Source organism: Pongo pygmaeus, chromosome 12, assembly GCF_028885625.2.
Source record: "Pongo pygmaeus isolate AG05252 chromosome 12, NHGRI_mPonPyg2-v2.0_pri, whole genome shotgun sequence".
NCBI lineage: Eukaryota > Metazoa > Chordata > Mammalia > Primates > Hominidae > Pongo > Pongo pygmaeus.
The window spans coordinates 101,191,500-101,206,145 of record NC_072385.2 but is presented as its reverse complement, the minus strand read 5'-3'; the positions used below and the strand labels follow the sequence as shown (position 1 = coordinate 101,206,145).

Genomic DNA, 14,646 nt, shown 5'->3' with positions numbered 1-14,646 from the left:
CTCTCTTATTCTCTTAAAGGAGTACTCTTATTCTCTTAAAAGAGTATTCTTTATGTACTCCTCTTCCTTCACCATCTCCAAGTCCTCTTTTTACATCACTCTACTTTCTAATGTTTCTTTGGTAGTATCATCCATGTCCAGGAAGTAGTCATATCTTCATTTAGCTATTTAAATGAGCACAAGTTTATTTAGAGAAAATGTTATAAAATAATATAAAGGTGTTCTGGGACTTAGGATACTAAGTGTTAGTACCAGCTTTTGCTATTAATAGAGGTGTGAGATTGAGCAGGTAATTTAACCTGTCGGTGCTTCATTTTCCTCTTAATTGTAAGGGGGTTGGTCTATATTAGAGGTTAGTTGGTCTAGATTAGAGGTTAAAAATTCAAGTGCCTATAGGAGTCAGGCAGGTAATAAAAATGAGTGAAATGAACTGTAAGGAGTCATAGGCGGAAGGACTTCTTGCTAACCTTTAATGAGAGTTTGGAGTTATGAATGAGTTTGATAAAAGACAAATACTTACCTTATCGTAGCCTAATAGTTCTTAAAGTTGGCTATGCTTGAGAATTACCTGGGGGGTAGTTTAAAAAACACTGATGCCAGCCTGGGCAACATAGGGAGATCCTGTCTCTACAAAAAATAAAATAAAATAAATTAGCTGGGCATGGTGGTACAGGCCTGCCATCCAAGCTACTCAGGTAGCTGAGGTGGGAAGATTGCGTGAGCTCAGGAAGCTGAAGCTGTAGCTTGCCGTGATCATGCCACTGCACTCCAGCCTCAGTGACAGAGTGAGATCCTGTCGCAAAAAAAAAAAACAAACAAAAAACAGTTACCAAAACTGACACCCACATCCTGCTCTCAGAGATCTGATATACTTTTAGAATACCAAGCTTCCCAGGTACTTCTAATGAGTAGCTAGATTTTCAGTGATTAATTGTACTCTAAGATGTTTTCCAAACCTGACTTTTTGAAACAAGAGAAGGACCAAGGGTGGCATCAACTTTCAGATAAATAAACAGGTCTTTCTCCTTTATTTGTAGTAATCTTTACTGAAAGTAATTGTTGTGAATGATCACCCAGAGACAATATCAGATTCCAAGTTGTCATCAAAGAGAATTTAAATTGTGCTCATTATACCAAGGAGTCAGTGTTTATCATAGTACATTTTGTCCCTGTTTTCACTTATCCAGTACTTTCACTTTGTTTCCCACTACATTTGTGATCATATTGGATGATTTCTACTATATTCTCTGAGTAATGGTGGTCACAGCTTTCTCTGGGGTTAGGTTTCAGTGTGTGCATATTCAGTTTTGATATAGGCCAGTCTTTGTTAAATGCCCCTTCTAGGAATGCATTTTCATTAAAATTGGAGACTCCCTACCCTATCAAATGCCAGAAAGCATTCTCATATTTTTAGAATGATTTCTGTAATACAAATTGAGAAAAAGAGAACTTTTTGTTAACTGGGAAGATTTTCAAATCTGTGTTTAACTATACCCTGATATTTTGGAAGAATTAATTTTGTCTTATTCAGAATGAGATCACCTAGCTTATCTCTTTTCTATGTTTTTTTTCCTCCCGCTTCTGTCAGTGTTTGCTTTCACAACCAAAGTTCTGGGCCATTCAGACATCAGCCTTGATCCTCCGGACAAAACTTGAGAAAGGAAGTACACGCCGAGTGGAACGGGCAATGAGGCAGACACAGGTAAGAATTAATGTGGCAATTTGTGTGCTTCTTCCAACTCTCTATTGCTATCAATAAGCATACATGTTTGCTATGAATGAAAGAATGAAATGGCTTACATTTCACTCAAATAATTTGTTACTGTTTAGAGAATAAGTTCTATAATTCAACTTCTTGGTTCCAAAGCCCAGCTCTGTGACTTAGTAGCTCTGTGAACTCGGTATTTAACCTCTCCAAACCTCATTTTCATCATCTGTAAAAGAGGTTAATAATAATAACAGCACTTAGGCTGGGCGTGGTGGCTCACGCCTGTAATCCCACCACTTTGGGAGGCCAAGGCAGGTGGATCATGAGGTGAGGAGTTCGAGACCAGCCTGGCCAACATGGTGAAACCCCGTCTCTACTAAAAATACAAAAATTAGCCAGGTGTGGTGGTGGGTGCCTGTAATCCCAGCCACTCGGGAGGCTGAGGCAGGAGAATCGCTTGAACCCTGGAGGCAGAGGTTGCAGTGAGCTGAGATCGTGCCATTGCACTCCGGCCTGGGCGACAAGAGCAAGACTCCGTCTCAAATAATAATAATAATAATAATAGCACTTACAGGTTTATAGTGAGCATTAAAAGACAATATAAGAATTAATAAATAAAGATATGCAGCCCCATAGGTATGGGTTGTATAAAGAAATAAAATTCATCCTGATGCAAAATATGTTCACTAATGAACTAACCACATGTAAGATTAATCCATATTCAGGTACCGTTCTTCATTTAATGCTAATGTTTATTCCTATCCAGTGAGTCAATAGCATTTAGTCTCTTTTACACATTTTCTCATAAACTATCCATGATGCAAATTTATTACCAAGAAAAATGGAAAATCTTACGATAGATGTAGGATTTCGTAACGTCAATGTCTTAGTCTGTTTGTGCTGCTACAACAATATACCTGAGACTAGGTAATTTATAAAGTACTGAAATTCATGTTCTCACAGTTCTAAAGGCTGGAAAGTCTAAGATCAAGGTGCTGGCAGATTCGGTGTCTGGTAAAGCTCATTGCTCATGGATGGCACTGTCTGGGTGTTCTCATATGACAGAAGAGTGGAAGAGAGTGAACCCATCCTTTTACACCATTTTATAAGGGCCATAGTCCTGCTTATGAGGGCTCTGCCCTCAGGACTTAATAATTTCCTAAACATCCTACTGCCCAATACTTTCATATTGGCCATTAAGTTTCAACATATATATTTTGGAGGACACATTCGGACTATAGTAATTAATGAAAGTGATTTTTTTGTTACTTTTTTTTGACACAGGGTCTTACTCTGTTGCCCAGGTTGGAGTCCAGTGGCACAATCTGGGCTCGCTGCAACCTCTGCCTCTGGGGTTCAAGCAGTTCTTATGCCTCAGCCTTCTGAGTAGCTGGGATTACAGGCGTACACCACCATGCCTGGCTAATTTTTGTATTTTTAGTAGAGATGGAGGTTTCACCATGTTGGTCAGGCTGGTCTTGAACTCCTGGCCTCCAGTAATCTGCCGCCTCTGCCTCCCAAAGTGCTAGGATTACAGGCGTGAGCCGCTGTGCCCGGCCAAAAATTTATTTTTATTTTATAAAAATTTCAAACCTACGTAAAAGTCATAAGAACAGTACGAAGAATTCCCATATACCCTTCACCGTGAGATTCCGTTTAGGCTTTATCAACTTGTCCTCATAACGTCCTTTGTAGCACAGGGATCCAAGCCTGGCATTTCATTGTCATGTCCTCTTAGGCTCCTTTATTCCAGAACAATTCCTAGTCCTTTTTTGACCTTGATGGGTTTGATGCTTTTGAAGATTATGGGCTAGTTATTTTGGAGACTGCCCTTCAGTTTGAGTTTGTCTGATGCTTCCTCATGATTTGATTCAGGTCACAGAATTTTGGCTGTCATATTATAGAAATGATGTAGTACTCTTCTCCCCTCAGGAGGCACATGATGTTCACTTATCCTGTCACTGGGGATGTTATTTGATCATTCAGTAAGCTTGTGTTTGTGAGATTTCTCCACAAGTAAAGTTACTCTTTTCCCATTGTAATTAATAAACATTTTCAGGAAGTGGTATAGTTTGAGCATTTGTCCCCTCCATGTCTATTGTTGAAATGTGATTCCCGTTGTTGGAGATGGGGACTGGTGAAGGGTGTTAGGGTCACGGGAGCAGACCCCTCATGAATGTCCTAGTGCCCTCACCACAGTAATAAGTGTCTTCTCCCTCTGTTAGTTCATGTGAGAGCTTGTTTGAGAGAGCCTGGCATCTCTTTTGTTTCCTTTCTCGCCATGTGATCCACTTGCTTCCCTTCCCTTCTGCCATGACTATAAGCTTCCTGAGGCTTCATCAGTAGCTGAGGTACCATGCTTGTACAGCCTGCAGAACCATGAGCCAAATAAACATCTTTTCTTTATAAATTACCAAGCCTCAGGTATTCCTTTACAGCAACACAAAACAGATTAACACAGGAAGTTACTTTGAGACCATCTGGTTTGTCATCTAACTTTCATCCGTAGGTTTTAGCATTTATTCTTTTGTTTTTACATTTATATTTATTTTTTTTTTTTTACTTGCCACTATACTAATGAGGAGGTTTTAGCATTTTAAAAAAATGTATGTATTTATTCATTTATTTCTTCTTAGAGACAGGGTCTTGCTCTGTTGCCGAGGTTGGAGTGCAGTGGTGTGATCATCGCTCTCTTCAGCCTTTGCCTCCTGTGCTCCAGTATTCCTCCTGTCTCAGCCCTCAGCCTTACCACTAGTTAGGGCTACAGGTGCATGCAACTGTGCCTGGATAGTTTTTAAATTTGTCCTACGAGGTCTTACTATGTTGTCCAGGCTGGTCTCGAACTCCTGACTTCCAGCAATCCTCCTGCCTTGGCCTCCCAAAGTGCTGGGATTATAGGTGGGAACCACTGTGCCTAGCCTGGTTTTATTATTTATTGATGTATCTTCTCTGCATAAGTTAGTGTTATGTATTGCCAAGTGGTCATTTTCTAATTCCATGATTATTTAATGATTTTTTAAATTGGTATTCTACTGTAAGGAAGAGCTTTCTCTTCTCATTTATTTTTCCATGTATTTATTTACTTGATTGTGGACTCATGGATTCCTGTTTTATTTTATGGGGTGTAATCTTACATTATCATTACTTATTTACCTTACTCTTTTTTTTCTTTTTTTTTTTTGAGACAGAGTCTCGCTTTGTCACCCAGACTGGAGTGCTGTGACATGATCTCGGCTCACTGCAACCTCTGCTCCCTGGGTTCAAGCGATTCTCCTGCCTTAGCCTCCCGAGTAGCTGGGATTACAGGCGCCGGTCACCATACCCAGCTAATTTTTGTATTTTTAGTAGAGATGGGGTTTCACCATGTTGGCCAGGCTGGTCTCGAACTCCTGACCTCAAGTTATCTGCCCGCCTCGGCCTCCCAAAATGTTGGGATTACAGGCGTGAGCCACCACGCCCGGCGTATCTTATTCTTAATTTATTATTTTGACAAAATTTTAGCCTATTTGAATAAGTATTAAGCATATTATTTGTTGCTGTACTAAAAATAAATCCACAGACAGAATGTTGTGATAAAAACAGAAGTGGGTTTTCTCTGTCAGAGAATGCTAATTTTAGAACCTCAATATCCATTCTCCCTGCTCCCCCGCCTTTTTGTTTTTGAGACAGAGTTTCACTCTTGTCGCCCAGGCTGGAGTGCAGTGGTGCAATCTTGGCTCACTGCAACTTCCGCCTCCCAGATTCAAGCGATTCTCATGCCTCAGCCTCCTGAGTAGCTGGTATTACAAGCACGCGCCACCATGCCCAGCTAATTTTGTATTTTTAGTAGAGACAGGGTTTCACCATGTTGGCTAGGCTGGTCTTGAACTCCTGACCTCAGGTGATCCACCTGCCTCGACCTCTCTAAGTGTTGGATTACAGGCGTGAGCCACTGCGCCTGGCCCACTTCTTTATTTTAGTAATAGAACCTCCTGAATTTTATCCAGGCACATGACTTCCTGTCCTCTTTTGCAGGTTGGAGAGGCCAGGTGACTAAGTTGTGAACAGTAGGATGTGGATGAAGTGATATGTACCACTTCTGGGTCATACCCTTAAAAGGGAATGTGTGCTCTCCTGGCACTTTGTCCATTCCCGTTGGTTGGGAAATCAGGAGAACTGGGCCGCCAGCTTAGACCAGAGATGTTTTGAAGGTGGCTGAGCCCTTTTAGCAGTTCTGAGCCATTCATTGTTTTAGTCTATTTTCTGCTGTGATAACAGGGTAACACAGACTGGGTAATTTATAAAGAAAAGAAATTTATTTCTTACAGTTCTGGAGACTTGGGAAGCCCAAGAGCATGGTGTCAGGATGTGGTGAGGGTCATCCCCTGGCAGAAGGGTAGAAGGTAAAAGGAAGTACATGCAAGAGAGCTCCCTTTTATAACAAAGCCACTTCCATGGTAATTAACCCACTCCCATGGTAACAGCATTAATCCATTCATGAGGATAGAGCCCCCACCTCCCACCACTGTTGCATTGGGCACCAAGTTGCCAACACATGAACTTTTAGAGGACACATTCAAACTATAGCACTGTTGAATTTGTAAATGAAAGAGAAACAGAATTCTGTCTTGCTCAAGTCTACTTTTTGATCTTTTTGTTATAGCAGTTTAGTCTATATCCTAATTAATATTCCCTTATTCCAAAGTTAAAAAAAATACTAATGAAGTATATTTTATTAATTTCTAGAACTAAAAATATTTCTGATGGCCACCTCACTAAGTTTAGGGCACTCTTGATGCTTCTTAGAAATACAAATATTATTCCTTACGATTATATATTCCATAGCTCTGTCCACTGAGAGGGTCTAGAAGCGTTTACAGCTCAGTAGCAACAAGCACATCTAGTGCCATATTTTATTTTTTAAGTATCATTCTTCAATAATAGGTAGCAGAGCTCCTTGGATAGATGGCTGGTTTTAGGATTGGGGCAGCTGGGGCAGGGAAAATGATGAGCCTGGAACATCTTGTAGTACCAGGAAGTAAGGTAGTACTTAACAAAAAAAAAAAAAAAAAAAAAAATTGAGGCATGTCAAAAGGACGTAGTAGCTAATCTAAAGGGAACCCAGTGGTCAAAGCTAGAACAATTTGAGTAGCAAATTAAATAGTACAGTTGACCCTTGAACAACACTGCTTTGAACTGTACAGGTTCGCTTATATGTGGGTTTTCTTCTGCCTCTGCCTTCCATGAGACAGCAAGACCAATTCCTCCTTTTGCTCCTCCTCCTCAGCCTACTCAGTGTTAAGACATTAAGGAGGAAGACCTTTATGGTGATCTACTTCCAGTTAATGAATAGTAAATAGATTTTCTCTTTTTTTTCTTAATAGCATTTTCTTTTCTCTACCTTGTGTTTGTTTGTTTGTTTGTTTGTTTGTTTTTGTTTTTTTTTTTTATGAGATGGAGTCTCATTCTGTTGCCCAGGCTGGAGTACAGTGGCACAATCTTGGCTCACTACCTCCTCCGCCTCCTGGGTTCAAGCGATTCTCTTGCCTCAGCCTTCTGAGTAGCTGGGACTACAGGTGTGTGCCACCACAACCAGCTAATTTTTGTATTTTTAGTAGAGACACATTTACCATATTGGTCAGGCTGGTCTTGAACTCCTGACCTCATGATCCGCCTGCCTCAGCCTCCCGAAGTGCTGGGATTACAGGTGTGAGCCACTGTGCCCGGCCTCTTTTTTTATTTTTCTAGCTTACTTTATTGTAAGAATGCAGTATATTAAGCTTGTGCAACCCACCTTACTTTGTTGTTGTTGTTGTTGTGTTTTGTTGTTTTAGGCTTTTAGCAGCCTGAAACCATGTTTTTTTAGTTTCTGTCTCTAATGATAAGTGGAAAAAGGGGATGAGGAAGGGGCTTTCTCCTGGCTTAACCAGAAATAGAAACTAAGAACCCGTGACTCTATCTGCTCCCTTGGATACCTCTGCTGGGTATATAATACATATAACATACAAAATATGTGTTAATTGGCTATTTATATTATCAGTAATGCTTCTAGTCAACAGTAGACTATTAGTTAAGTTTTTAGGGAGTCAAAAGTCATATGCTTATTTGTGACTGCGTGGTGGGGTTGGCATCCCAAACCCCACGTTGTTCAAGAGTCAACTGTATTTGATTATAACTCAAAGTATAAGATAAATATACATGAGTCCATATTGTTATAAATGAATGATAAACATTGATGAATGATAAATTTTGGATAAATGGAGGAGAGGGGACAAATCTTCCTTACAGTAGAATTCTAAATAATTTATGTAAATATATGCCCCTCCAAGAGGTAGAGATTAATACCCCTTAACTGTGAGCTGGACTTAATGACTCGCTTCTAAAATATAGAGTATGGAAAGGGAAAGATGTCAGTTTTACAGTGGAAAAAACTAGCAAACACTACCGTAACCTTGTGATTATGGTTCATATCACTGGTGATAAAACTGTTGATACAGGTTCAGGCTCCCTTATCTGAAATGCTTGGGACCAGAAATCTTTTGGATTTTGGATTGTTTTCAGACTTTGAAATATTTGCATATACATAATGAGATATTTTGGGGATGGGACCCAAATCTAAACACAAATTCATATTACTAGGGTGCAACACCTGTTGACAAGAAATAGAAAGAAGCAGAAAAAAATGTCAATCCGAGGTGTTGGCTCAGTAGAGCCTACAGTATTTCCCACTTTGCTGTCTCCTTGGGCTGAAATGGCTGGACCTGTCCTCTGCCTTCTCTTCCCTATCACTGGATATGGGCAGCCTCAGGGGCATGACCTCAGGCTAGGTGCTCTGTAGCTGAGGTGATGCTGAAAAAGCTGATAGTCCGAGACAGTCTGTTGTACCCACTCCCACAGCTGGGCCCCACTGTGTAGAGCAAAGAGGGAAGGTGAAGATGTAGTTGATTAGCATCTTCAATTATGGTGGATTATACCGTTGTTTTAAAGTTTATTAAAAATTCAGTTTACACTAAAACTGTAAAATGTTGAAATGGCTAAAATATAGTTTATTTAAGGAAATACACATAATACTTTTTTTACATTATGGAAAAAGTTTAAGTGTCTGTTGTTGTTAAAGCTTCAGCCTTCTTTTTTTGTTTGTTTGTATTTGAGATAGGAGGTCTCGTTCTCTCACCCACTCTGGAGTGTGGTGGCGTGATCTCGGCTCACTGAAACCTCTGTGTCTTGAGTTCAAGTGATTCTCCCATCTCAGCCTCCCGAGTAGCTGGGACTACAGGCATGCACCGCCGGCTTAATTTTTTGTAATTTTAGTAGGGTTGGGGTTTCGCCATGTTCGTCAGGCTAGTTTTGGCCTTCTTAATAGAAATAGTGCTAGACTACATTCACATATTGATGAAGGACATACTGACCTAGAAATAATTTGCCTTTTAGCCATCTCTTTCAGTAACTTTGGCAAATAAAATAACTAGATCAGCATTCATTTTTCTTTTATAGCAGCAAATTAAACTAAAAAAGTAATCTTTTATGTGTTTATAAGTAAGTATATATCTTTTTTTTTTTTTTTCCTCTGAGACAGAGTCTTGCTCTGTCACCCAGGCTAGAGTGCAGTGGCATGATCTCAGCTCGCTGCAACCTCTGCCCTCCTGGGTTCAACCAGTTCTCCTACCTCAGCCTCCCGAGTAGCTTGGGTTACAGGCACATGCCACCATGCCCGGCTAATTTTGGTATTTTTAGTAGAGATGGGTGTTACCATGTTGGCCAGGCTGGTGTTGAACTCCTGACCTCAAGGGATCCGCCCGCCTCAGCATCCCAAAGTGCTGGGATTACAGGCGTGAGCCACCACGCCCAGCCTGTGTATACCTTTTCAATTCTAAACCTGCATTTGTGAAGATTATGTTTTTAGATATCAAATAACAAGAATGTGTTTTGAGTGGGAAACATAGATTTAAAAGAAGGCTGGGAGCAGTTGCTCACATCTGTAATCCTAGCACTTTGGGAGGCCAAGGCAGGTGGATCACTTGAGGTCGGGAGTTTGAAACCAGCCTGGCCAACATGGTGAGACCCCCATCTCTACTAAAAATACAAAACAATTAGCTAGGCATGGTGGTGGGTGCCTGTAATCCCTGCTACTCGAGAGGCTGAGGCAGAAGAATGGCTTGAACCCAGGAGGCAGAGGTTGCAGTGAGCCAAGATTGTGCCACTGCACTCTAGCCTGGGCGACAGACCAAGACTCTGTCTCAAAAAAAAAAAGAAGAAGAAGAAGAAGAGAAGAGTCAAATCACTGTGCTCTGGCATTTTACCTTTGCATTGGCCTTACTATATTTGGGGTCCATTCATTTTGCCATTCAAATGCTGCATTATCAAGAGAGTTGCGTAGCCCACTACCTGTAGAACAGAATTAGAGTGTTACTTCTGCCTTTGCAGGGTAGTACTGTAGAAAATTCTCTTTACTTCCCCAACGCAGAAATCTTGGAAATTAGTCAGATCACGTGACAGGATGAATGCACAATTTGTCTAAGTTTCTGTCAATGTTGAGGCATTTAGCTCATAATCTGAACTTCTGCCAATTCCCCTGATTCAGAACTTGATATTACTTTGTTTGTTGAAGTTACTGCATCCCTGAGGAATAAGAGGAAAATGATTTTAAAATTACATGTATATATTAAGACGGTGTTGTGTTTTTTTAATTCTGTTTTAGTTTCTTTGAAAATCTGTTCCCTTCCACAGCAGTGTAAAGTGATAAAATGGTAAACTTAAAACCTGAGGAGAAGGCTGGGCGCGGTGGCTCATGCCTGTAATCACAGCACTTTGGGAGGCTGAGGCGGGTGGATCACCTGAGGTCAGGAGTTCAAGACCAGCCTGGCCAAAATGGTGAAACCTTGTCTCTACTAAAAATACAAAAATTAGCTGGGTATGGTGGCGGGCACCTGTAATCCCAGCTGCTCAGGAAGCTGAGGCAGGATAATCACTTGAACCCATGATGCGCAGGTTGCGGTGAGCCAAGATTGCGCCACTGCACTCCAGCCTGGTGACAGAGTGAGACTCTGTCTCAAAAAGAAAAAAAAAAAGACTTGAGGAAAAATAAGCTAGAAAGGACCCCCTTAGGAAAAAGTTTAATCTTGTTCTATTATGTGTTGAGGAAATGCAGGTGTGATGAAGTCAGGTAACCTTGCCCCAGTTTGTCTGGCTAGTTAGTGACAGTCTGGACTACACAGACTTACACGGTTGCAGGCAGTTACACTGAAGGCTTCAACGGCAAGTCCTAAGGAATGTCAGATTTGGAAGAGATCTCTAAGTGAGACATGCCAAACTTGAAAAGAAACTGTTTAATCACACCTAAAGGTAAATAAATCATGATTATAAGATCCACAGAAGAAGAAGGAACTCCAAGTTGAGGACAATCTATTAAAAACACCCTGTCTTCTGAAATTATTTCAGGCTGCAATTTTTTATTGCATGTTCAAGGCAGTGGTGATGTTAGTGACAATGAAGAAAATAATGTTTATGGAAACTATTTTAATGGCTATGATTCAGAAGCTGCTTGAAATAAAATAAGATTATATTCTTCAGTAATCATTTATACCCTGCTTTTCTACCAGTGGAATATAAAATAGTTTTCTCTATCGTCATTTCGCCTTTCCTTCCCCATCTGATCTAAATTCTTTTTTTTCTTTTCTTTTTTTTTTTAAATGAGACAGAGTCTCACTTTGTCACCCAGGCTGGAGTGCAATGGCATGATCTCGGGACTGCAATCTCCACCTCCTGGGCTCACCTGATTCTCCTGCCTTAGCCTCCCAACTACAGGTGTGCGCCACCACATCTGTCAATTTTTGTATTTTTTATAGAGACAAGGTTTCACCACATTACCCAGGCTGGTCTTGAACTCCTGGGCTTAAGCTGTTCACCTTCCTTCGCCTCCCACAGTGTTGGGATTACAGGCATGAGACACTGCACCCAGCCTTAAATTCTTATATTCAACATTTTATCAGAAGATCACATCCTTTTCTTTTATATGCTGTGGTTTATGTGCATCTCCCAAAGTTGATGTGTTGGAAACTTAATCCCCAATGCAGAAGTATTGAGAGATGGCACCTTTAAGAGGTGGTTAGGTCATTAATGGATTAATGCCAGTATTTCAGGGGTTAGGTTCCTGATAAAAGAATGAGTTTGGCTTCCCTCCCTCTCTCTCTTGCTCTCACTCTCCCTCTTGTGCCTCTGCCATGGGATGATGCAGCAAGAGATCTTTTCCAGATGCAGGCCCTTCCATCTTAGACTTCCCCATCTCCAGAACTATAAGAAATAAAATCTCTGCTCGTTATAGGTGACCCAATCCTAATATTCTGTTACAGCAACACAAAGGGGCTAAAACATTTTATAATCCAAATGTGAAACAAATTAATGGAAACTACATACATTCAAAGGGACCATCTTATTTATGTCCAAAACAAAACATTTTTTTAAAAAAAATTGTGCAAACCAAATTTGTCATTGTCTTCTTTCATATCAAACTCCTTTCACTTGGTGTTAGATAAACTTAGTTCAGTCTTTGGAGATCAGTGTTAGATTGTTTTATGTTTATTACTGAAATAATCTTGATAATGAATTTTAATTACTTGGTTACCTCTTATACCTGTTAATTTAAGTCGTGAAGTTCTGTCCCTGTCCAAGCCGTTGTGCCTCTGAAGATGTTTGTCCAACAGGAATATTTTTCTTCTTCCTTGGATTTCCGGGAGGACATTGCATTGAATTGGAAATTTGAGATTATTGCAGTTTTCTGTCCCTGAAGTCTGTTTATACTGCAATTTGACTGTCTTAACTGTGTTAATTAAGTCAGATTTCACAATTTTTACATGACTTTTTTCCTGGAATATTTGTTCTTCTTTTTGACTTTTAACTTAGGCTCAGGGGTACATGTGCAGGTTTGTTAGGTAGGTAAATTGTGTGTCTCAGGGTTTTGGTGTACAGATTATTTCGTCACTCAGGTAATAACCATAGTACCTGATAAGTAATTTTTCAATTCTTAGCTCCTTCCACTCTCCACCCTCAAGTAGGCCTCAATGTCTGTTGTTTCCTTCTTTGTATCCATGTGTATCCAACGTTTAGCTCCCAATTATAAGTGAGAGTATGCACTATTTGGTTTTCTGTCCCTGCATTAGTTTGCTTAAGTTAATGGCCTCTGGCTCCATCTTTGTTGCTGCAAAGAACATAATCTTGTTCTTTTTTAGGGTTGCATAGTATTCCATGGTGTATATGCACCACCTCCACCTTTTTTTTTTTTTGAGATGGAGCCTCGCTCTGTCGTCCAGGCTGGAGTGCAGTGGCGCGATCTCGGCTCACTGCAAGCTCCACCTCCCCGGTTCATGCCATTCTCCTGCCTCAGTCTCCCGAGTAGCTGGCACTACAGGCACCTGCCACCATGCCTGGCTAATTTTTTGTATTTTTAGTAGAGGCAGGGTTTCACCATGTTAGCCAGGATGGTCTCGATCTCCCGACCTCGTGATCTGCTTGCCTTGGCCTCTCAAAGTGCTGGGATTACAGGCGTGAGCCACTGCACCTGGCCAGGCCTACCCCATTTTCTTTATTCAGTCTACTGTTGATGGGAATTTAGGTTGAGTCCATGCCTTTGCTATTGTGAATAGTGCTGTAATGAACATACACACACATGTGTCTTTATGGTAGACTGATTTATAATCCTTTGGGTATATAAACAGTAATGAGATTGCTGAGTCTAATGGTAGTTCTGTTTTAAGTTCTTTGAGAAATTGCCAAGCTGCTTTCCACAATGGCTGAACTAATTTACATTCCCATCAACAGTATATAAGTGTTCCCTTTTTTCCACAACCTCTTTAGCATGTTATTTTGTGACTTTTTAATACTCATTCTGACTATTGTGAGATGGTATCTCATGGTAGTTTTGATTTATATTTCTCTAATGATTAGTGATGTTAAGCATTTTTTTATATGCTTGTTGGCTGTGCATATGTCTTCTTTTGAAAAGTGACTGTTCATGTCCTTTGCCCACTTTTTAATGGGATTGTTTTTTGTTTAAGTTCCTTATAGATTATGGATATCAGACCTTTTTCGGATGCATTGGCAAATATTTTCTCTCATTCTGTAGGTTGTCTCTTTACTCTGTTGATTGTTTGTTTTGTTGTGCAAAAGCTCTTTTGTTTAATTTGGTTCCATTTGTCAATTTTTGTTTTTGTTGAAATTGCTTTTGGCATCTTTATCATGGAATCTTTGCCAGTCCCTACATTCAGAATAGTACTTTCTAGGTTATCTTCCAGGGATTTTATAGTTTTTGGTTTTACATTTAAGTCTTTAATCCATCTTGAGTTGATTTTTGCATATGGGGTAAGAAAGGGGTCCAGTTTCAGTCTTCTGCATGTGGTTGGCCAGTTATCCCAGCACCATTTGTTGAATAAGGAGTCCTTTCCCCATTGTTTGTTTTTGTCAACTTTCTCAAAGATCAGATGTTGTAGGTGTGCGGCTTTGTTCCTGGGCTCTCTATTCTGTTCCATTGGTCTGTGTGTCTGTTTTTTGTACCAGTACCATGCTATTTTGGTTTCTGTGGCCTTGTGGTACAGTTTGAAGTATGGTAATGTGATTCCTCCAGCTTTAGAACATCTGTTCTTGATACTGTGTAGTTGCATTCATGCTTTGAAGGAGTGGGGATTTTTATCATAGTTAATTATGGAGGGAGGAAGACCCAAAATACCATGTTTGTTACCATTGTAGAGATTATTGCTCCTGTGTGGGCTGAAACATTTCCGTTTAAAGTTGGTAGTCCTTTCTTTATATGGCCCTCATGACCTAGAATCTCATTAATTTCTAGTAATGATTAAGGGCATGTCATAATGAAATCCTTGATTGGAGGAATATTAGTCACAGTAATGTACTGTCAGGATTTGTTACACTGAGGCTTGTACTTGTGTTTGAATAATTTGAAAAAGAGGTCC

General features: G+C 40.2%; 1 protein-coding gene across 2 annotated transcripts in view; it reads left to right on the top strand.

Annotated features, from left to right (window-relative positions):
- TTC27 (tetratricopeptide repeat domain 27) overlaps positions 1–14,646 on the top strand; it is a 197,649-nt gene that overhangs the window by 78,165 nt on the left and 104,838 nt on the right. For both annotated transcript variants that reach the window (XM_054475625.1, XM_063648844.1), the window contains exon 10: positions 1,589–1,702. In XM_054475625.1, coding sequence (XP_054331600.1) covers positions 1,589–1,702 — 114 coding nt within the window. The remainder of the gene's footprint in view (positions 1–1,588; positions 1,703–14,646) is intronic.